The 24,554-nt window shown below is 32.7% G+C and overlaps 1 protein-coding gene across 1 annotated transcript in view; it reads left to right on the forward strand.

The window, feature by feature from the left end:
* LOC125060038 (tyrosine-protein kinase Drl-like) overlaps positions 1 to 24,554 on the forward strand; it is a 50,474-nt gene that overhangs the window by 12,562 nt on the left and 13,358 nt on the right. The window contains exons 2-6 of the mRNA XM_047664791.1: positions 10,052 to 10,179; positions 11,991 to 12,106; positions 12,961 to 13,091; positions 18,851 to 19,037; positions 21,906 to 22,039. Of these exons, the coding sequence (XP_047520747.1) occupies positions 10,052 to 10,179; positions 11,991 to 12,106; positions 12,961 to 13,091; positions 18,851 to 19,037; positions 21,906 to 22,039 (696 nt within the window). The remainder of the gene's footprint in view (positions 1 to 10,051; positions 10,180 to 11,990; positions 12,107 to 12,960; positions 13,092 to 18,850; positions 19,038 to 21,905; positions 22,040 to 24,554) is intronic.

Below are 24,554 nucleotides of genomic sequence, written 5' to 3' on the forward strand. Positions count from 1 at the left end.
TTAAAGATGACTATATAAAATTCGTGGATGATCATGACGTCTGAACTCTATGTATAATAGCTATACAATAGCATTTGTTACAGATACTTGTACGAAACTATTCGTTATTATATTTTATTATTATTAAAGATGACAGTATAAACTTCGTGGATGATTATGACATTTAATATTATTTACTACATAGTGCAATTTTCAGCGCAGTAATTATGATAATATGTATGTAATTTTTAAATAATTTAATTGAATTTTTAATTTCTTCAATACATAGCTGTGTACTTTAAATAAAATTACATAGCGTTTAAACGTTTACCCTCATTTTAAGAATTAAAAAGCCTAACCGGAAAAGGGGTTCATTAAAAAACCTATTAAACTTTGTTATATTTAGATTCTTGGGCTTATAAAATACTTTATTCATCAAAAATAACTGTATAATTGCACCGTTTTAACTAAAAACTCATTTGTTTCTTTTCATTACAGCGTAAATTAAATTTTACAGTAAGACACCAAAGACTGACTTCAGTTAAAACAATGCCAGTAGACTGTACTGCTATAAATTGTGTTATTATTTTATGATTTACAAACACAGTAAAAAGGATCTATTAAAGGTGCTATTCCGGCCATACAGATTCCCATCGGAAGAGCGTTATCATCTCAGCCAAAAACTTTCCGTTAGGAAGCTGTATGTCCTGAGTCTAATTTTAAAAACACACAGAGAAAAAAAAATAGGCTGAACCTAAAATGAAATTATCGTCGGACAGACCGTAAGGACTGACTTCGCCAGACGCAATATGCAAGCAGACTATATACATTATATATATATAATAAATTAAATAGGCTGCTTAACATCTACCCGCTCACCGTCTACAATCTAAAGATACGACTAAAGGACTGGCTTATGAGCATACCTTACGCAGTGTTAGAGATGCTTTTGAGACCTAGTATGTAGTTACACACTTTTTTCATTCGCTGACTCACTCACTCACTTACACATTTGCACCCACACACTCACTCATGCACTCAGGCGTGTTAATAACAGTTGAAAAGTTAATAAAATAAAAGATGTAATTAAATTATATATAAATATATTTTAAGGAATTTATACTTAAGTTTGTTATGGAAGAGCTGGGAACCCTGACACAGGTATTTCTTACTTAAAAGGGTTCCCAAATCTTTTTATTCTAGGAAAGTTTAAAAAAAATGTTGAATGTACGAATTACAGAAATGCAAAGAAACGACACGTTACTCACAAGATTTGACTAATAGCTCTCGTGTCCCTAACAGACCGAGGTTCCCACGGGCCCTCCCAACACCAATTTCGTGTGGTTTTGTCGCTCTCCCGTTCCAAGCTAAATTATACACTTAAAATTTCAAATCGTTTCCATGTTTTCATGTTGTAGTTTCTTAATTACTGTTTTCAGATAAACGTGGTTTAAGACAGTTGCTGTTTGAAATGTTTGCATAAGGGAGCGTTCAAGTATTAAGTAACGCAATTTTTGGAGATCATTGACCCCCCCCCCCATGTAACGCGCCGTAACGTTTTTCTGTACCCAAGTATAGTAAAACGTTTCGTGACCACCTAGTGAATCTTTATACCTAAAAGTTACTATTATGTGGTGTAAAGTACCGGAAAGGCGAAAATAATATTAACAATAACGCGTAATTCAATCCCCGCCCCGCATCGTAACGTTTTACAAACAGCCCCCCCCCCCCAAATTCGTTACGTAATAGTTGAACGTTCTCTAAGGTATTTTAAGCTAGGTGTATATTATTTTTATTTAAAAAAATACTGGCTATTCGTACTAGGGACATCTCTGTGTTTTGGGTGACTAGATACTCTTCCGTGTACATATATAAAAGTGCTAAACGGTAGATGGTTTCATAATATATAATATTACACGTACCCACAATGTGTACATATAGAGCAGAGTTGGTCTAGTGGCTTAGGAACGCGACGTTCATATGTTTGCTTATACTTTATTATATTTCTTGTATTGGAGCAAAGAAGTACTAAACTGGTGCCCAAATTACAGCAAATGAAAAAGAGGGAGCCAACTTAGAAGGTGGATAGACCAAATTAAAGAAACAGCAGGTGGTACATGGCATAAAGTGGCACAGTGCAGAGGAAGGGCGGGATTTGGAGGAGGCCTTTGTTGTGTTTAGTTGTAAAAGTATCTGATTCAAATGCTATTATTATCACTATTATTATTATTACCACAGTTACAAAGCTATTATTATTATTATTACCACAGTTACAAAGCTATTATTATTATTACCACAGTTACAAAGCTATTATTATTATTATTTTGAACAATCTACGGTAAAGGTAAACGTTGTGGGAACACTGGCAACCCTAAAAATATGAATAAAAATCAGAAGCCATTTGATGACCCATGTAGAGTGGTTGTAGCGCCACTAAATTTACTAATAATATTTCTGGGAAATGCCCCAATGGCGGTTTCTGAAAAGTGTATCATTATACAATTGTAAACTATATATAATTTTCTTCCTTTGTTTAATTTTCATTCTTATAAACTGGTCGGTCATTACGCTACATTAATTATAATTAAAATACGTCAAAAAGTGATGACTCACTGTTTTTAAATTAAAGCTATTTTACAATGAAAATTCAAAAGACTGCTACACAGCCATTCTTAATGTAAACTTTACAACTTTTACGTTATTATGAATTAATATATTGTATTTATTTATATTATACAATAACAACATAAGAAGATGATAAAAATATTAATAATTATAACAACGAGTCTCAATATCTGTAGAATAAAAGCCTCCCAGGCGTAGTTGGTAATGCATGCGAATGGTTTGATTTCCGTAGAAATAATTTTTGGTTGGTAGATAAAAGTGTGCCTGTGTGCTCTTTAATCGGCAGTTCATGTCTGAGCCTCGCGTTCAGCAACGAAGCATCTGGAGTGGATTATCTGTTTTCTCTGGTTTCTGTCCAGCGCCTCTCTTATGACAGTGTACATTTTTGAGGACGATGAGTCTTTCACTTGATCGCTTCATCTGGTTGGTGAACGGCCACGTGATCTTTTGCCTTCTGTCTTACCTACCACGATCAGTTTCTCAAAGTTCTCATCGCCTCTGCGCATTGTATGGCCGAAATAAGATGCATACAAGCGTGTGCATTGTGCAAGCGATTAAAGATAAGAATGACTGACACATGTCAAATCCAATACATTTTTGATAAGAAGGTTGTACTTAGCACTATCTCACCTCTGCGAATCTTACCCTATGACACATTGACTAAAAAGCAATACCAAAAGCAACATTGAACACAATTTTAAAAATGGATTATGACAAGACATTAAGAAACAATTAAACCAAGATTAATATTTGGTTAAGGGGTTATTCGTTAAGTGAAAATTAAAAAAGAAAACGAAAGGTAATTAAGAGGATAAAGATGAAAATTATTAATAGGATTTTCTTTTAAACTTTAATTTAACTGGAGAAGTTAAGGTTAATGGTAATTCTAAGAAATATCTTATTGAAATTTTGGGCATGTTTGGTTTTTATCCCATCAACTTAAATTTACCGCCTCCGTGTTACTTAATAATGAATAGAGCGTCGAGATCCTAGAGTTCCTAGCTTTAATTCCTGATAAAACAATTATCTTAAATTATCGTGTTCATGTACACTTTTTATTTTTCATGTATCCTTTGTTACTTTAGTTTGTTTTTTTTCCTGATTAGTTTTTTTTTCTTAACAACTATATGTAATATGTATTTTTGCACTTATCTAAATTAATTTTTTTTTCTCACAGTGATTGCCTGGAAGAGATCGCTCGAAAGCGACAAGGCCGCCAGTTGCCCTCCATTTCATTTAATTATGTTCAATTTTTATATTGTAATACAACGTAGTGTTTATAAATAAAATAAACAATTTAATCTTCTGTTACTCAATCGAAAAGAAAAGCGCTTAAAGTACGTTTTTTTAAACTTAATTCATTTATCGAAATTAAGGTTTAATATCACTCAAAGTGTCAAATTTAGCTGGAATTCTGATAATTATTAATAACTAGCTGGCCTGGCGAACATCGTACCGCCTAACAGTCGATTCTTTATTTTTTTTAATACTTATTCTGCTATTCGGGACACCGGTTTAGCTAGTAAGATAAAAAAAAGAAAGTTGATAATACAACAAATACATTATGTCAAAAAATAAAAATTTACCTTCCCGGAACCCCTCCACTAACACTTGAACTTTATGATAAGGTATTAAAGTTCAAATTGCCTTTAAATATTGTTACAAATATTTTGTATGAGAATATAGAAAAGTGTTGTTTTTAGACTTTTTCACTCATTTTTTTTAATTTTTCTCTCCGTAAGAACCATCCTCGTACTTCAAGGAATATTATAAAAAAAGAATCAGACAAATCGGTCAAGCCGTTTTCATGTTATGTCGTGACAACGGAAAACGGGTTTCATTTTTATATATATAGATTTTCAATTTGTCACATTTATCGTAAGGTTTTGTGTATCTTTTCAAGTTTCATAAAAACCCGTTGTCTTTGTAATATGAAAATAAATAAGACTTGCAAGAGAAACTTGTAATTTTCAATTACCATGAGGCATAACAAAACGAGGCTTTGAGAAATGAGGTCAACTGAAAATTAATATTTATTGCTATCATAACAGAACTTTGGAGATGGTGTATTTTACACGTAACGAAATTTGTTTAGATTTATTATTTCGGGATCTCTAGACTTCTATGTTTTTGTTAACATATCCGAAAATTTATAGCAGCTGAATGAATTATTATTTGTGTAAAATAAGAATAATTTTAAAATATATATTTTAAAAGAATATATAATTTTTAAATGAGCAGTGTTGAGCTAGTGGCTTCATTTTGCGGCTCTCTTCCCTGAGTTCGTAGGTTCGATCCCCGGCTTTGCATCAATGGACTTTCATTCTATGTGCGCATCGCAAAACATCGTGGTGAAACCTGCTTGCACTAGACCCAAAAAGTCGACGGATTGTGTCAGGCACAGGAGGCTGATCACCTACTTGCCTATTAGATTGACAAATGAGCATGAAACAGCTTAAGAGATCTGAGGCCCAGACCTAACAAGGTTGTAGCGCCACTGATTTATTTTATTTTATATAATTTTAAATATCGTCTGTAAAATGTGAAAATAGGCACCGAAAGCCGATCTGAGCTGATTGTTTTCGAGTACTTTCGTTTCATAAGAAAATTACAAAAATCACTATTTTTATTAGTATTACTTCCACTAACAATGAAAGAAAATGAGGATTTGATAGGATATTTCTAAACGTATGCAGTGTTTTTTTTATTATTCCAGAATCATAAGTGTGTTCAGTTTTAATTTAATACTTGAACTTGAACCTATAAAAGCATATACATCAACTCCTGCCCTGCCCTATAAACAATAGACTACAACCTTTTCAGAATGCCAAATCATACAATGACTGCTTCACGACTGATTTGAGAGCGACCGCCGATACGAAAACCGCTGTGTGAGTTCGAAAAGTGAGTTACAGAATCGCAACGCTGAAGATAAGAAAATAAATGCATTTTCGGCCCCAATCTGAATCGTACATTACACCAATATATTCTCGAGTCATATATAACCCAAAGATAAGCGCAATAGACATTCAAAACCAGTAGGCATTCGCGTGCAAACAAAGAGACAATAAATACACCTTTATCGCAATTTTAATAGATGGCCTGAGTTGGCTGGAATGAACTTGCTTAGCAGTTTTCAAGTGTAAAATTCTAATAACTTTATAAGCGCAATTTAGTATACCTATAAAAGTTGGTAATGCGGGGTTTGTAAAGACAATTTAAAGTATTAGTTTCATCAGCAGTTCAGTGGCTTCAACGTGCGACTCTAATCCCTGAGGTCGTAGGTTCGATCCTCGGCATGTGTGCCTTTAACATTCGCTCGAATGGTGAAGGATGACATCTAGAGGAAACTGAGAGGCTGATCACCTACTTGCCTATTAGATTGACAAGTAATCGTGAAACAGATTCAGAAATCTGAGGCCCTGATCTTAAAAGATTGAAGCGCCACTGTTTTTTTTTATCATCTTCATCAATTCACTGTACTTAAGGATATATTCAGAGTCGAGACTTAGCTCTAAGTATGCCTATGGCATACGGGAGTCCTCTTAATGTTACTATAAGCCTGGTCTACATTATATCTTATAATGTATAATTTATATAATATATTTAAATTTACCGACTGATAAAGTAAATCTAAAACTAGACTGCAAATCAAAGTTTGCGGCTATTTTATTTAAACCCACTTAAAAGCCAGTGTCCACTAATTTTATAAAACTTACCCAAACGAACGTATAACCGTATATAACCCAGGTAACGTTACACGCTCCAGTTTCCATAATGGCCCATTTCAGTGTAATTACAAAATGATACCGCATTATGCCCGTCATTTACTTGATTCTAGACTACTGGCGAATTACTTTTGATGGCCACTAAACCAACTAGGTATCAGCTTGCATTGTTATGGCGTTCTGGTAATATAACCAGGGAAAACGCCGTTTAAACATTACAAAAGCTATTTACAATATTTAATATCAAATTGAAAGTCTGAGATATCCTTATTTATTATAATGTAACAACTGTTACAACATTGGAAGTGCGAGCTATTAAGGATCTCTTACGGACCACAGTGAGGAAAATATCGATATTACGTATAGTGGAATAAAGCGTAACACTTTACCACATGTTCCTTTATAACAAAATTTCCAAATCTATGGATTCTGAGATCGTAAAACTATCCAGATATAAATTAGCAAGTCACATAGAAACTACACTAGCCAAATTGGATTTCGAATCTACAGAGGCATTACTACGTATCTTGGTATGACTTTGAGGTTTCATAAACTAACACAGACACAGTGCACGATCATAACAACTTTCAGCTACATTCTCAAATACATGCGCTCACCTATTCACACACTCACTCATTCACTAAATTTATAACTATTATTAGTATTTTTTTCTAATTTTAACATGTACCACGAAATAATTGTTTTCGAGTTACCCACAACACAGGGCCTCCCTAGTGTGGGGACTAGCGATTTATGATTTCTGTCACAAACCCTTCTGTCAATAATAAAGTTTTTATTATTATTATGTAAAAATATATAAATTTGCATTCAATAAAACCAAAACCTTTACAAATAATTAATTAATTAATATTTATTATTTAAGGAATTTAATGATTTTTATATTGATACACTGTCAGGTTATAAGGTGATATACTAGTCTGGTTGTTGCTAAATAGTAGTAATAACCAATAATAATGGAAATAAGAATTCCATAAGTGCACAGCCGGCGATCGACCGTACGACCTCAGGGATGAGAGTCGCACGCTGAAGCCACTAGGCTAACATTGATGAAGCTGTGGATTATTGAAACTAAACTAATAAGTTCCCTAGTTACTGATATATGTAAAAGCGAATTGTCAACGTAACAGAATAGTGAAGATATATTTTGTATGGAACGCATGTGCGATGTCTCGTATAATTATATATATATATATCTATGTTAGATAGGTTCGAACTGAAAATCCAACATTATCGTTATAATTACTTGGTAAAGTTCATAATAAACAGTTCAAAACAGCCGTATATGGATCTGAAATATATTATATACGCAACAAAAACTCGTCAGCTCATTAACAGCTAGTTAATACCAACACTAAAGGAAATGTATAACAAGACGCGTTCATATTAGCGCCTCTGAACACAAAGGATAGCTGCGGGCGTCACGTACCTTCCCCTGTCATTAGTAAGTTTTAATAATGAGAAGCATTGTTACAAGAGACAAATTGTATTTGAAGCCTACATTAAGTAGGATATGTTACCTCTGACGATGTTTCAGGAGGTTGTTTATTGTTTCTTTTGCAACGTAATACTATTTTGTCTTGCTATTTAAACTATTTATTACGTGTAATAAAGCCCGATCAATTAAATTAAAATCCTTTTGGAGCGCTTAACTATGATATAACAAGACCAAGAATTGACCAACCAACACTTTATTCATAGTTTACTTACAGACTTTCTTCCAAAAAACGAGGAAAAGAAAGAAAATATGACAAGATTTTTTATTTTATTGATAAGGCTTTACAATCGTAATATCCAACACTATTTTAAATGTTTTGAATTCATAACAATTAATATTATATTAATTTTTACTAAGAAAAGTCAAAACTCCAAGACTGCAGAATATTAGGAACTTGAAAGTTTGGAATTTAAAATTTCTACTAAATAAGTTTTATAGAAAATTAGCATAGCAAAGGAGGAATAAAAAATCTAACGGTTTAATTGACACACAATTTGTACGCATTTTTAATCCTCCTCTACATAGACGAACCAAAAATACTAAATAAGGTGTCGAAGCTAGCGACAGTTTGCCTGAATATGAAGTACCACTTTACAATTGACGAATCACCCCTACGATCCCCTCGGACTCGTCAGACGCCCTTTTCTGTTACTGTTGTCACTTCAAGTGCTCTATGTTTACTTTACACTGTAGTTATGCAATCTGCTAAATCATAGTGGAAGTGAAATGTGTTTTATTTTCAAATTATATAAAAAAGGAATTCGATTCTATTCCAAACGGAAATAGTAATATAGTTTTTAGAGTAACAATTTACACAACTCTTAAGTCAACATTTGTGTCTGAATCACAATTTATGGAGAAAAAAAGGGATAATTACCCCTGGCATTTACATACTTACAAAATTCCTGTTAAAAAAGAAACAAATCGTGTAATGTTATTGTCTATTGTTTAAAGATGATATTAATCTATAGCTTTATATTATATTAAATTTCAGTATTATTTCTTTTCTCTTTTTGCCTATTAATGTTCTTACTTATGTTTTCTGTTTCTGTTTATCTATGTAATTTATTTTTGCTTTGTATATTGTCTAAAATTACTCATAAAGAAACAAGTAAATAATTTAAAGGATAAATTCCTACTACAAAATGAGATATGAAAATAAAAACTAAAGTTGTGAACTTTTTATTTTAGCACATGTTTTGTATATCTTAACTTTAAGTTTACAAAACCATAATAACTAACTTTCAATCAAAGGTATGCTTTAGATAAGTTACATTATTATTATACCTACCTACAAATTTTACCTTGTAAAATTTTATATCTCGAACATACATATTTTATATACATACTAGAACGAGTACTACAAAAATGGAACTTTCTATTCCGATTGAAAATGGAATTGGAAAATTTCATCTCCATTTGAACAATTTGAGAAAAAGCATCAAAACCGTTCGGGCGAATTGCACCTCTTCGTAAAAGCAAATAGAGTTAGTTGGATAATTTGACGCACTCACCCCCGCGGGAATCGAACTAACTCTGGGGACACACAATTGCTCAATGCATTTCTGTGTACCAAACCCGAAAGACATGCAATTTTGAAACGTATCTTTCGATTTATAAGGTTACATTTAAAGGACGAGGTCCCAACGACATTTTAAAATTAGAATAATGAGATTTTTTGTTCGAATGCATTTGAAATATTGATGGAGTTAATGCATTTATAAAACAGCGGGAGTTTGAATTTTAAATGATGGACCTACTTCCTTTTATTTATTAAAAAAAATCTATTTACAAGGAAGTTTTAAAATATATTTGAATTGATTGCCAATGCAATGAGATTAACACTAATAATAACAATTGGTTAAGCGAAGCACCGGAATCATTAAAAAACTATAAAAATTCAATTGCAAATTTTCCAACAGCGAACGAGATCACTTAGAATTAAGTGCTAACTGCTGCCTATGAACCTGCAACTTCAGGGTTTGTACGTGTGACGTAAAGACTGTGGTATACTTTCCTTTGAAGGCTCTATAAATTGTTGCTCCATAAAATGCTAGTGCGTACTAGAAAATTATTTAAAAAGCGTAGTAGTAGTAGTAGCTTAATGTAATAATGAACTGAATCCTAGCGGAAAATTTGGTCCCACGTGGTCGTTAATCCTTATATGAATTGGAGATTGATATTGTTTTTTTTTTCCTTTCAGGTCTGGATGCAGAACTATATTACGTAAGGGATGGTGTCGTGAACAACTATGCAACTGGGTTCGTTGTGCCTGTACCAGCACATATTGCAGACCTCGAGTTTATGTGGCAGGGATTGGGAAGAAAACCGGTAATTACCGATATACTATAAGCTTTATAAAAGGTAACTTCAGTCTGTGAAATTCCGTCCTAGTATTTTAATAGTTCTGTTACATCCCTAGATTGCTAGCCATAATGCTAACTCATCATCTGCATCATCAATGCATACTTTTAGAGGATTACGATCCTAGTGAATTCAGTCAGTCTGCGTGTATCATTCTTAGAGAGCGGATGTCTAATTTTTGTATTTTACCTATTATTTTAATTAAATCCTTTTTTTTAAAAGGCATTTTAATTGCACGGCCTAACAGTTCGTTATTTGTTTATAAATTATTGATGATTGGGCTTGTTCGGGAAAAGAAAGAGACTATATTTTTTTACGATTAAAACTAAACTAAATACATGTTCAACTTTGATTTCAATTTAAAGCTATTCTAATACTAGATGAATTTTAATTCTGCATATAATACGATTATTAATTTTATTTTCCTCTTTTATTAATAATAAATATTGTCATCAAGAGATTGGGATCTCTACGACGTAGACCAAGCTACGTGCTTCGTAGCTATGTTAGAAAATTATAAATTATACAAAACTTATTAAATTATTTAAAAATAAAGAAAATACCTATACTTATACCGGATAGCAACATGTTCCATTAATAAATACTATTTTGAAATTGGAATAATAATTTCCAATTTGTTGCACATATTAAGTATACCGTTGTCAATAAGTCTTTTTGGGCATACAAAAGCGATTGCGATTAAGGTTGCAGATATTAAGATTTGAACCGTTTAACCTATTATCCTACTACATACCTACTCTTACGATGCTCTGTTTATGCTCTGTAGTCTAGAGAAATCCTTTTTGTTAAAATTTTTTTTAATAAGGTTACTTTTAATACTCCCCTGGTATCAGGTTTTGCTTATCGCCCTTGACCGATAAGATTCACAGACTAGAATTAAGTTAAGTAACTCATGTGTGTCAAAAATGTATTATATTTGACATACATAGCAGCATTCCTCATAAACTAAAGACGATATGTTGAAGCGTGAAGTACCTTCATTGAAGACTTACTAAGTAGGGATCATAACTGTTACATAAATTCATATAATCTATTCAAGTTTATTTAACCTATTATGAAAACTTAATTACTAAAGCACTCCGTGGGACTTCATAAATCTCACAGATTCGAGGAAAAACAGTTTCAAAACACAGTTTAAATTGTCTACGTTGTTCCCGCGCTTTTCAATTTAGCTTTTAAGAGATTTAATTTTCCGAAACAAAGGCGCGCGTTTAGCTGTCGTTTTTCAAAGGAATTCTCAGACGACACCTATTTTATACTCTTATACTTTTCTTTTAATAATTCTGCTTGAATTTACCAATAAAAGCACTATTTAACAAATATTCTAATAATAAGTATTCTTCTTATAATAAATATTCAAAAATAAAGTCGCATTGTTGTTATTTATCATAATATGTATTGGAGGGAGTTATTACTCCTCACTACCCACGCATATGCAACCACCCACACCAGAAAAAAGTCTCATTTAACTTTTTATTCCTGCATTAAAAGCCTTAATCGCCTCCTCAAAATATTCGTATTAGTTTAAAAAGGATTTCAAAAAAACTTGCTTGCAATTTGAATTTAATATTTTTCATCCAAGAACGTACATAGTAGTAATTAATCTACAATCTTCGTGAACTTGTTTTAGACCTAGAAAATAAATTTTAGATATAAATTAATGTAGGTTATATGAATCAAAGTTGTTTATAAATTCCTTGACACGATACTTCGAAAGGGACTAATGGAAAATATGCTAATGTGTGTTGGTTTAACAGCTGCCGTATGTGATGGGTATAGACTATGACGTCAGAGCAGCGAGAACCGCCATGCTGCCGCCACAAGTTAATATATCCGAGAGAGGATTCGTGCCTACAACTCAGCAAACATTTCGGTATGTTTCTATGATATAACATTATTCTATAAAGATTAAACCAATCTTTCGTTAATACGGTCAAAATCTTTTATAATGACATCGAAGGGACTACTCATATTTGGTCGTAAAAATGAATACTCGTAATAGCCGATGACGTTGTTATTAAGTACCTAACACTTATTATTGAATGTGTGATTAATATATGAAATAAAACTATTTTTTTTTCACATGAAAATTATTATAAAACGTACACATATATATATATATATATATATATATATATATATATAGCAGACCGACCAAGCGTTGCTGTGGCTAAGATTTTAGTTATATTACATAGTAGAAACCAATTCAAGGGAAACGGTAGGAGAACACCAGTCATGGGGACCACCATGCTTTTTTGGTGGTAATGCCATTAAATTGTAGCTTATTTGAAACATTGGTACTTTCAACACACCGCCATCTGTTAGAATTGTGACTATCAAATAATAAACAAATATTTTGCAATAAAATAATATTGCGGGTATAAATTGAGATGTCAGCTATCCTATCTTTTAAGTTAGATCAAACTGCAAACAGTGTGCAAATTTGATTGAAATCGGTTCGGTAGTTTATGAGTCCATAGCGGACAAACAACGTGACACGTAATTTATATATATTAAGATTATTTACTCGACTATAAACTTAGTTCATCAAAACTATACTAAATTTTACATGTCACTGCAAATGTGGTGAACTGAATGTTGTCATAACATACTGTCCACGGCTTAACTGGTTAATCGATTTTATATTACTATCGTGGAGAAGCTGTCATCACAACGGCGCTGGAAATGTGTAATTTATTTATGTATATTTAAAAAAATGTTTTATAGAATTCGCCTGCCATGCACGGGAGCTGTGAATCAAGAGATTTTAGTATTGATACAGTTAAATATATCGTCAGCTGATCGATCCAATAAAGACGTGCGCCTACTTTTCAAGAGGAACAAAATTTGTTTAGCTGGTGAGTTTTGCTTATTTTCTTTGATTTATCTTCAATATCTATATAATATGTAATAATCTTTTATGTATTGTTAATATCATTAATTTACTTTCGTGCTGAAAATCTAAGCTAAGCGTTTGATTTAAGCCTATATTTAAAGAAATACTAGCCCGAAAATCTTAGTAGTCATTATTACACAATGTGTATATACTCACTATTATAGTACGTCTTTCAACATAGCGAGAACTTGTTAACACAATTTTGAACACAATATACGCTATAAAAATAATATAAAAGTAGCTGAAAAACGCTATAATAAATATTAAAAAAAGTAGCTGAAAAACGCTATAATAATAATAAAAAAGTGCTGAAAAACGCTATAATAATAATAAAAAAAACAGGTGAAAAACACTATAATAATAATAAAAAAGTAGATGAAAAACGCTATAATAATAATATAAAAGTAGCTGAAAAACGCAATAATAATAGTATAAAAGTAGCTGAAAATAAACTATAAAAATAATAAAAAAATAGCTAAAATTTTATCGTTCAATGTAGGCTTTCATGGAACAACAAAACTTTGTAACTACATTTCCATAATAAAACTAATCACATAATGAAAACCAATGCTTTCACATTGAAATACTTCATTCCCCTCCAATAAATCACTTTAACAACCGACTGCTATACTAAAAACACATAAAGCAATAAAACTAAACTTTTCTCGAACACTTTGTCAATAAAGACTATTTTGAATAAGGGTTTTATATGGCTTATTTATGGTTGTTTGTGGTATTATGATTAGGTTCTAGACTTTTCTATAGCGCGGACTTTATAAAAAATTTCACTCTATAAAACAAAGCTTCTTTTTTTAAATATTACTTCTTTTTTTATATTATTTTGGCCCCTATTCTATAAAAAAGCCTCACCTAATGTTGTATATTGATACCACTGGCCAGGGACACTCACATTGTCAGAAGGCTCGCAAGTGCGTTGCCGGTACATGAAGAATTGGTTTCCTCTATTCTTATAGGAACCTTTTTCGCAAATACTGCATTGTGTCAATCCAGTAGTTTCTGTGATCTAACAAAGTCATCAGTTTTATAATAATAGCATACATAAATAGGGTACTTGATATTACTGCAGACAAAACGGTCTTTGTGAATTATCTGATAACATTTTGTCGATGTCAAACCATTGCTTCAACAGTTTTGTTCGTTCAGATCTTGATTACAGTGTCGCAGCAACAAAGGCGCTATTTCGTGGCAAGTTTATAATAATTTCATGCAAAATGTAGCCATTCTCATTTTCTCCAGCGTAATATTCAACACTATGAAATTTGATTTTGTTTTGTTTTGAGTTTTAAGAGAAAGAAGAATCAATTTTGAATATACTTGCTTTAAGAGCGTAATATGTATATAGACCAGTGCCGATAATTTTTGAAACCAAAAAAAATTACAGTAGGATGAAACCCATTAGAAAAGCTGGGGAATATGATCAAAATGAAAGGAAAAATAAATTACGGTCGATCTGAGGTCGGGAAGGGGAAGGGGGGGGGGGAGGTTTAGGGGATTACAGTATATTTGGGACATAATAAGGTAAGTTTTCACCAAATTTCGTTTAAAAAAATAAATTTTTGTAAAAGATAGAAATAAAAAACCAAAAAGTTGGTTTTTTGAATTTTTCACATAAATTTTGAGGTTATGTGAAAAATGTGTGAATACAAAAGCTGTAGATCTTTTTATGACCTACAACTTTGCCATTTAGTTTTCTTCGATAGGACTTTTAGTTTTGCCGGAAATCGAGATAAACCGTTTTTTACCCTTAAAACTCCCCCCCTACCCCTTCCCGACCTCAGATCGACCGTTATTTATTTTTCCTTTCATTTTGATCATATTCCCCTGCTTTTCTAATGGGTTCCATCCTACTGTAATTTTTTTCACTTTTTATTATTTTTAAAGGCTATCTGCACTGGTCTAATAATTAACGACAGGTATATGGATATGAATTTTTTGGAAATTTTGGAAATAAATAGTATACGTTAGATGAAACATTTAATTTAATCGGTCCAGCATTTTAAAGTTTATTTGCTACAAATATTGGAATGATTGTTATTAATTGAATTTTTGTTCGTACTTGCTGTGCCACCAAGGTACAAAATTACCTAACCCTACATTACAAAGTTGTAATACTATAACACTTAAATATTTAACTATTAGGGCTATGATATGTTACTGCGAAAAAAAATCTACTATTTGAAGCCTATAATTTATAAACGATTATTATTAGTCTCTTGTATACACTAAAATTTCAAAGATGTCTTAAAATCCACCGCCCTGGCTCGTAAATACGATGTAATTAGCGTAATATTATTTATAATATGTGTTTTAGTGTGTAAGTGTAACTGACTGTAAATAGGAAAAGCAGATCTAAAAAAATTATATAATTTTTTGTTTACAGTTAACATTCTTCATTCACCAACACAATTTTTACCAAAAAGATTTATTATCAATTCCAAATTCAAATTTTGTATTTTTATCCCTCGCTAATATTTTTCGCTCAACTGATACAAGTTTACTTTCCACAAATCACTCCCTTTATTAGCATGTAGACGCAACAGGATATTTTGGGGGATGAAGACGTTATGAAGGGCCCTCGCATCCCCATTTTAATGTGTTTACAAGGAAGTATCGATTGTTCTATTGTACGGTTATTTGACTTGTAAATTTCTTACCCCGAGCCGCGTATTGTGCTCAAACTTTTACGATTGCGACACAAAACTGTTTGCGCGTCTTAACATCGTTTTGCATGTCTAAATATTAACATTGTACGTCGATTGAACGATTATTGAATAAATTAATCGATTTTTGAACCTTCAGAAATTCTGCATTCGATCTATGCTTATATATTCGTTCAAGCATGAATATTTATAAACACATTTTACTGTTATGAGTTATACAGTCTGATAAAGTTGATATTACCGAAAGTAACACAAAAATAAAACTTTTTATACGTAATATAATTTGTTATTGAAAGTGTAATATGACCGTTAAAACGAAATTGTCAAAATGTGTTTCAATCGTCAAATATTTACACCGTAATTATACTTAAGTACAACACATATTTTAAGCCAGCAAACTAAACATTCTCACATGCCTGAAATGATAAATGATAGATTAGAAGGAGATACGAATAGCGAATCTAATAAGCATCTTTGACCGACCGACACATTATGATCTTTTAGGTATTTCGTGATAATTTTATATTTTTAAATAGGCAAGTAGGTGAGCATTTTGTGTCTGACTCATGCCGTCAGCTTTTGGATCTAAGGCAAGTCGGTTTCTTCGCGGTGTTTTCCATCACCGTTTGAGCAAATGTTAAATGTGCATTCAGAAAGAAAAATCCGTTGGGGCACAGCCGTGATTTGAACGTAGGGTTGAATCCATTATCTACAAATAAAATTATTGTCCTATTAAAAATATATATAGCAAAACAAACGTGTGCATTGAACGTAAAAAGCAAATCAAATCCTCGAGATTAACGACGCTCGACTCAACTACTTAATCCGGACAAATCCATCGATAATTTGTTCCAAAGTTAAAATGTCGGAACAACTGTTTTGTTAGAGATAAGTTTTCAACAAACCTATAGCGACCTACTTCCTTTGTAGCTATTGTTTATAAATTAATAAGGCATGAAGTAAAAACAAAAAAAAAGTGTGTGCGTGTAACCTTTACGCGCGATTGAAGTAAAACTTCTTTGGCGTTGACGGCATATATCACTGAAATGATTACATACTTACCTAAATAATAAATATCATATTATAATTGAATTATATTTATTATTCATGTGCTTTACAAAGATTATTCAAATACGAAGGTTAGATCAGCACATGTCTTGTTATTGAATATTATAGAATGTCGCAATCGTCAGAAAATGTATTATTAATTTACTTATTTTAAAAGTAACAAATCAATAAGTATATTTAGAGATTTTCAAAAAACTTTGCAATTTAAAATATGTACGAAAAATTTGGAAATAAATAATCCTAATTGATTATATTCGCCAATAGCTGGCGTATAAGTCAAGAAGCGTGGAGTATATGACAATTGACATATACTTACGACCAATCCGAATTATTATTTTTAAATAGCGGAACTACACAGACTAACTAACTACACAAGTAAGCGTTACTTCCGTCAGAAAAAAAACTGAGTTACTCCCTAGTCGCGCCTAAAGAAGTTTTACTTCAAAAGTGAATGCGTTTTTGTTCGAATCTTTGGAAGATTAAATGTACCACGGCTGTACAAGTCTTTCCTGGCAACAATTATTGAATTCATTGCAATATGAAAATTTAATTAAATCCTAAATATCGGCGTCTTCCACGTGAAGTGATCGCAAAGTGAGGGACGGATTTAATAATTTCCATACCTGGTTTTATAAAACCTCCCTATTCGCTCCAAAGTTTTTCTATTATCCCTAATATTTCATTTAGTCGGCTTCACAGTAATACCATTATGGCGGCGAAAGTGCTTTTAAAGTGAATATAATTTGTTTTCGTAACATGATACGGTGTAAAGCTGTGTGAGTAATTGGCATTTTGAAGTTCTTGTTTACGACAAAGACAAAGAGACTTCGGTAATCGATCGATGTCAAATATATATTGCGTAAAACACGAGGATAAAAAGGATTCTACCATTTTTGTCTGTTACTATTTCTGTCTGTCTAAATGATTTGCTGTATTGTGCGTTCCTTTATTAATATTTAATTACTTAAGAATTATTACACATTTTAGATATCTTTAGATACTTAATCCTACTGTACGTGTCTCTGAAATCCTCTTAAACGGTTCGACCGATTTTTGAAGTTTTTTGTATGCATTTTAGTGGCGCCTTGCAATGTTTAAATTCACAAATCAGCCCGGCAGATGTCGCTGCTACCTAGGTTACTTATCTATACTGCAACTAAACAGCTGGTTTTTCAGCTACGAGTCTCGGATAGCTTAACTGGTAGAGCTCTTGGCGCGTACCCAAACGATCTGGGTTTGATTCCCAGTCTAAGCCGTCCGTTATTTATATTTTACCATTGGCCTGCCATGGGAACCGGGAAAGATCTCTATATATGTAGATTGTTTGTAGCGTGCAATATTGTTTATTTATAAGAATTAATTATAAACTAGAGTGATTTAAAAACAATGCTCATGTTAAGATTATGTTCGTCAGATTGGTCACGGCGGAGTATCCATTTTGAGACTATGCGGGAGATATTTTTAATGGACAAGTACGTGCAAAGACACGCACACTCTCTTTCGTAACTTTCATAGCATGTGTCCACTACGACTATATAGAGAATATCGTTACGACAATCACTGGACCGCCATCTTTTCTTGAGGTGTTGAAATTTTACCAACTTCATTAAAGAGTAAAAAGGTTTTTGATAATAAAAATATATTTTTATTTTAAACCAGATTTAACTTATTAGTCTTAAGTTATGCCAGCCTTGTGATTCTGTAACTCACTTTTCGAACTCACACAGCGGTTGTCGCAGCGGCGGTCACGCTCAAATCAGTCGTGAAGCAGTCATTTTATGATTTGGCATTCTGATAAGGAGGGAGCTTGTAGTTTATTGTTAAAAGTGAGTTACAGAATCGCAAGGCTGATTGTAATATTCAATTATGTCTCAGTAAAGAGATATTTTATAAAAAATACTCTAGAACCGGACATATTTGCTTTGGTAAGACCGAGTGAAAGGCGCTTGAAGTTTTGATTTTTTTTCAACAGGTGTATCAACAATAGTCACTCAAAACGAAACTGCAAGATTAGCGGGGGACGCGGGACGTAACTCAGGCGGAGTGCTATTCGCTGCTGGCGGTTGTGCCGCAGCAGCATTGCTGTTACTCGCAGGAGTAGCCGCCGCGGGGACGTTATATAAGCGCGGGAACAAAGCAAGACATCATGATTCCATACAGTAAGTGTCGTTAAGATATTCGAAGTCACTTGTCCAGAACGTCAGGCTCATTTTGTACTCATGAGGTCATACTCATACTCCTTGATAAATCAAGACTTTATTTATAAACGGAACGCTTTTCCAATCTTCATAAGTGCTGCAAGTCTACAAATCATTAGGAATTACTTGGGTTTTAAAGACTGTTGGTGAGTACCAGCTACGGACATAGAAAGCTATAAGAGTTTATAGCTTTCTCTGTCGTATTAATAGTTCCAATACGTGTTTATACGTTGACACTGTATAATTTCGAAATTTGTGTAAATTAATTGCACTACAAATTATATTGTTGATAGTTCAGAATGTTCAGTTCATGGTAGGAGCGAGCCTATTGATAACCTACAACTGAGATGCATTGCTTATACGTACTATGAAATCGAAAAAACGAGACATTTTATGTTACCACACCTTAGCGGTAATTAGATTTTGTTCATTCAATTTGTATGAAAATTCGTACCACGACCGCTCGGCTGAACCAAAATATGACCGTTGCGCCTGGAATGCGTTCGGTGATTTCCAAATATTATAATTCAATCTTAGAAGCGAGGATAAATAATAATCATTTGTTTATGTGTAGTGTGTTTGTCATTAAAATCTAAGTTCAACAATCTTCGTTCATAATAAAATGTATAGTGGAAATTTATATGACAAAGAGTAGTAGAGACCATAACCTATTTTATTTTGTACACAATATAGGTTTAGATTGACCCGGAAGTTGAGGTGTAAGTAAAAAGAATAAGCGGAAATTATTTATGTGATCTGAGATAACATTTTGTTATTACAACATTACCTGACATTTTCTTAAAACCAACTAAATTATTGAAAACAAACGCCTCAATTTTTTTGAAAATTGCTCTCATAGAACACTTTTTTAGAACTTTAAATTAAATGTGTTAAATAGCAAATATATTTGTTAATGTTGAGTTAATCGTCAAGGCTGTTAATTTCTATTTTACAGTTTGTACTTGAACATAGGCCTCCTCTAAGAGCTTCCACTCTTCTCGGTGTCTAACTTTACGTAGCCACATAGGGCCACTTGCTCTCCTTATAGCATCTTCCCATCTTTTTATTTCTCTTCCTCGTATTCTTTTTTCATAGCGAGGAAGCAATTCCGTCGCTTTTTTCGCCCATTTATCTTTGCCTTCACTCATAATGTGTCCATTTCCATTTCATTCTTTTACTAGAAGTAACAGCATTTCTAAACCTTGTCATGTCTTTTATTTCTTCTAGTTTTACTCTAGACCTAGAACACTTCTTTCGACACTATTCTGACCTACCTACTCTTAGTTGGTTTTCTTGTTTAGGTTTGACATGCGTATATCAGCCACGGTAATATACAGCCTACAGGCATCAAACAACTTTTCTCTTGTAAAACATTTTCAAATCAATCGTGAATAAAAAAATAAAAAAAAAATATCAGTGGTGCAACAACCTCTTTAGGTCGGGGCCTCAGGTTTCTGAATTTTTTTCATGATCATTTTTCAATCTAATAAGCAAGGTTATCAGCCTCCAGTGCCTGACACACGCCGTCGACTTTTTGGGTCTAAGACATGTCGGTTTCCTCACGATGTTTTCCTTCACCGTTTGAGCGAATGTTGATTGCGCACATAGAAAGAAAGTTCATTGGTGCAAAGCCGGGGATCGAACCTACGACCTCAGGGATGAGGGTCACACGCTGAAGCCACTAGGTTAACACTGCTCAATCGTGATATACTTCCATATACAAACTATCGTATTTAAACATTTACAAGCAATATAATCTACCTGCACAACGTAAATCGCTATCGCTCATGAAATGTTATTATTTGTATAGTTCGGTAGAAGCTACCCTTGTCTCTGGCTTGATGGATGATAGCGGAGGCTTTATCGATACATAATAAATAACCCAGCGACGTTTAATTGCGACTCGCTTTATGCCCCACAATGAAAAATTGCCCCACAACGTTTGGTTTAGACAAACGCTTTTGTTTGAAAGAGCGTTGTCATTATTTTGTAGAATATCAAATATGGCTTCAAAAAATATTTTACAAAGCGATATTTAGTTATCCACATTGATGATTTTAGATAAAAATTTGGACAGTTTTGTCTGAGTTTTACTAAATATCTTTTATATTTTTTTTTTTTTATTTCACCTTATGTTAAGTGATGCCGCCGCCCATGGACACTCTCAATGCTAGAAGGCTCGCGTGTGCGTTGCCGGCCTTTTATACTTATACCTATTAAATTATCTAAGCCCTAGTTATTAAAACGCAATGTTTGAAATTTTAGGCAAGTTACTTTTGATTTTTTTATTTTTAGATCAACCCCTATTTTTTATAATAAATGATGACGTTTGCCGGATCAGCTAGTTTCCTATAAATCATAAATATTTGAGCATTTAACGCCTATTAGGAATCACTTTATTGTAACCTTTAATTACAACAATTTCACTATATCTCTTGAAGAAGTAATTGTAAATTATCGGTTATATGTACTTTTTTTTAAATCTCCAGTTGTAAACTGAAATCTTTTTTTTTTTTAAAGATAATTCACACCAATTGACCTAGTCCCATGCTAAGCTGGTGAAGCTTGTGTTATGGGTACTAGGCAACGGATATACATACATATTATAGATATATTATAGATAGACAATATATAAATACATATTTAAACACCCAAGACCTAAGGACAACACCAAATGCTCATCACATCGATGTTCGTCTCAGCCGGGGAACGAACCCGGGACCCATGGATTCGCAGTCAGGGGTACTAACCACTAGACCAATGAGTCGTCAAATCTTTCAATCTTCAAATCAATATTTGGTACGTGTACATTATTTTAATTTATTACAGCACATCATACACGACGGCAGCATATCAGTACGGTAGCCATCAAAACGTTCTTCTTCGATTGGATACACTCGGCCGCCCGCCAAGTTCTACGGGATCTTACGCGACTATAGCCAGTCTACATAAGTTTCCATTCGGTAAGCAAAATTTAATACACCAGTTTAAAGAAGTAGCAGTTTATATCTATACCAATATTATAAGTTTGTGAGGTTATTGATTTGCAAAGTAAGTTGGAGAATCGAGGTCTTAACTATGAGAGATGTATGATTGAGTTCTACAGAAAAAGACAGCGACTTCTCTCGACTTCTTTTTAAAGTTGAGCATAATATACTGCCTAACTTTAAAAAGAAGTCCACCGCATCTTTCTGTCTGTTTGTGATAAAGTCCGAACTATTGCATGGAATTTTTTGCCGTTTTTACCAAAATCTGGAATGAATTATGAGGAATGTATATATTTTTCAAGGTTTCTCGGGCAATCATGTCCTGTTGTCACGATTGCCCGTCCTGAGCCTGAAATAGCCGCTGATTTTTTTAAGACTGAGGATGTCTGTCGTATTTATAACCCATTATCTATAAAAATACATGGCAATATCATTTCTACTGACACTTTAATAACGGTAATTAAATTTAATCTCTATTAGACGGAATATTAGGATATTTTATTTGGACAAAAACTTATTTTATTTGGGGACATAGGGTCATGGGTCCCACAGTCATAGAAATTAATACATAACATAAAAATTTGTAATAAAATATTACGATAATACGATTCAAACTTGTCTTTATTGGATACACCGATCGATTGCCAATTATTTAGTCTGTGTAACATACGTCGGCTGTTGCGTAGAATAAAATGAAATGAAAGAAAACGTCAAATGTTTTTCATTTGTTTTATCGCTTATTAGTTTATAAAGCCTTAAAACGTATATCTATAATGAAAGACTTAAAAAACACAATATATCGTCCGCTTAAGACGTCATTTTTATGGGAACCAAAATACGCATTTTCTTATGAATAACACGTCCCGTGAGTCACAAATCTAGGATTAGTACATAAAGGTGAGGGAGCAACCTTGATGATTAAACTGTCAAACGATTTATATTAAAATATTATAATGCTTTTGTAACTTAAAAAGATATATTTTTAATTAATTTTGTCTCTTCACCGACATAATTGGACTAGCCCAACTTTAGAGTAATAAGTAATTTAAGTATAGCCTAATTTACTAATAAAGCTAGTTAATATAATAAAGTGTCCAATACAACATGCACTAACACACTTACCAGTATTCAAACGGTTTTTTTTTTCAAACTTCTCTCTAGGCCCGTGGTGTCAAGAAGTTGAATAGCCTCGACATTCAAAATATCGTTCAATTAAAAAAATATATTCAGTAGGTATGTTTTAGAATAATAGTAGGTATTTAGGTAATAAATAATATTAGCTGTTTCGAAGCCACACGATGAATAGTTTTCGCTAAGTGCGCTTAATCAAGAGCACTAAGAAACTTTAAGACTTCTCAGTTGTTTGCAACAATCTGATGCAATTAGTATTTATGAAGCTGTATAAATGGATTCATAGACCCATGATTAAAGACATTTATTCTCATAACAGACAATAGTCACTTACATGAGAAGTTATATACTACAGATACAATTTATCACGTCGTGGGTCATTGAAGAGCTTTAAGGATGAATTAGCGAAGTAGAACATGTGGACTTTAATTTACGTAGATAACTGGGATCACTCAACAGATGGTCTTTTAGTCTTAATTTAAATATTGCCAGGCTGTCTGCACTTTTTATATTTTGTGGAAGTCTATTATAAAGCAGCACTCCCCCAACGTTACTAGTGGTTGGTTCTTAATCCTATGGAAAATACTGTAAAGAAACCAACATGCTAAATAATTAAGCAGCACAGGATCGTGATCACCATAACATTTACTTTTCCGGGGATATATTATAAATGACAGCGAGTTTTTATATCCAAGAATAAAGTCTGTTTTGTCTATATAAATTAATAGATAGATTTTTGGATGAACAAAATTAAGGGTTATTTAATAAATAAAATTATTATAATACATTTGGCTCGAAAAGGTCAGGGAGAGTTTTTCCGGTATTCTTGAAAATTGGAAGTTGGATGTAAATTTCTGAGCGGATCAAGGACATTGATTGCGTGAATGTTAAAAAATACATTGATTTTGGAATAACATAGTAGTGATATTTATGTATATGTAAGTATACAAATATGTTATACTACGCTATATTTTGTGGAAATAATTCACTGTAATAGCAGTTAAAAATGAAATACCGCCCCTGCAGACCTTGTGTGTCCAATAAATATTGCACTGACCGTAAAACACGTAATTATTAAAATTTTAGTTTCATGCGCCGTGGTTACATTTTATAGCGGATTTTCTTCGAAATTATTCAGTTTTAATCTTCCTTTTAATATGGAAAATATTTATAAGGATGATATGTGTTCATTGTTTTCTCCATTAAAGTGTTACTTTTATTTGAATTACTCTAGTACCAGAATTTTTAAGCTAAATTCTTGAATGAAAATGTTTATTGTATACAATGTGTAATGTAAATAACGACATATAGGTACATATAGCATAATATACTATATTGCATATTCGTTCCTAAGTCATTT

The sequence above is a fragment of the Pieris napi genome, chromosome 20 (assembly GCF_905475465.1).
Source record: "Pieris napi chromosome 20, ilPieNapi1.2, whole genome shotgun sequence".
NCBI lineage: Eukaryota > Metazoa > Arthropoda > Insecta > Lepidoptera > Pieridae > Pieris > Pieris napi.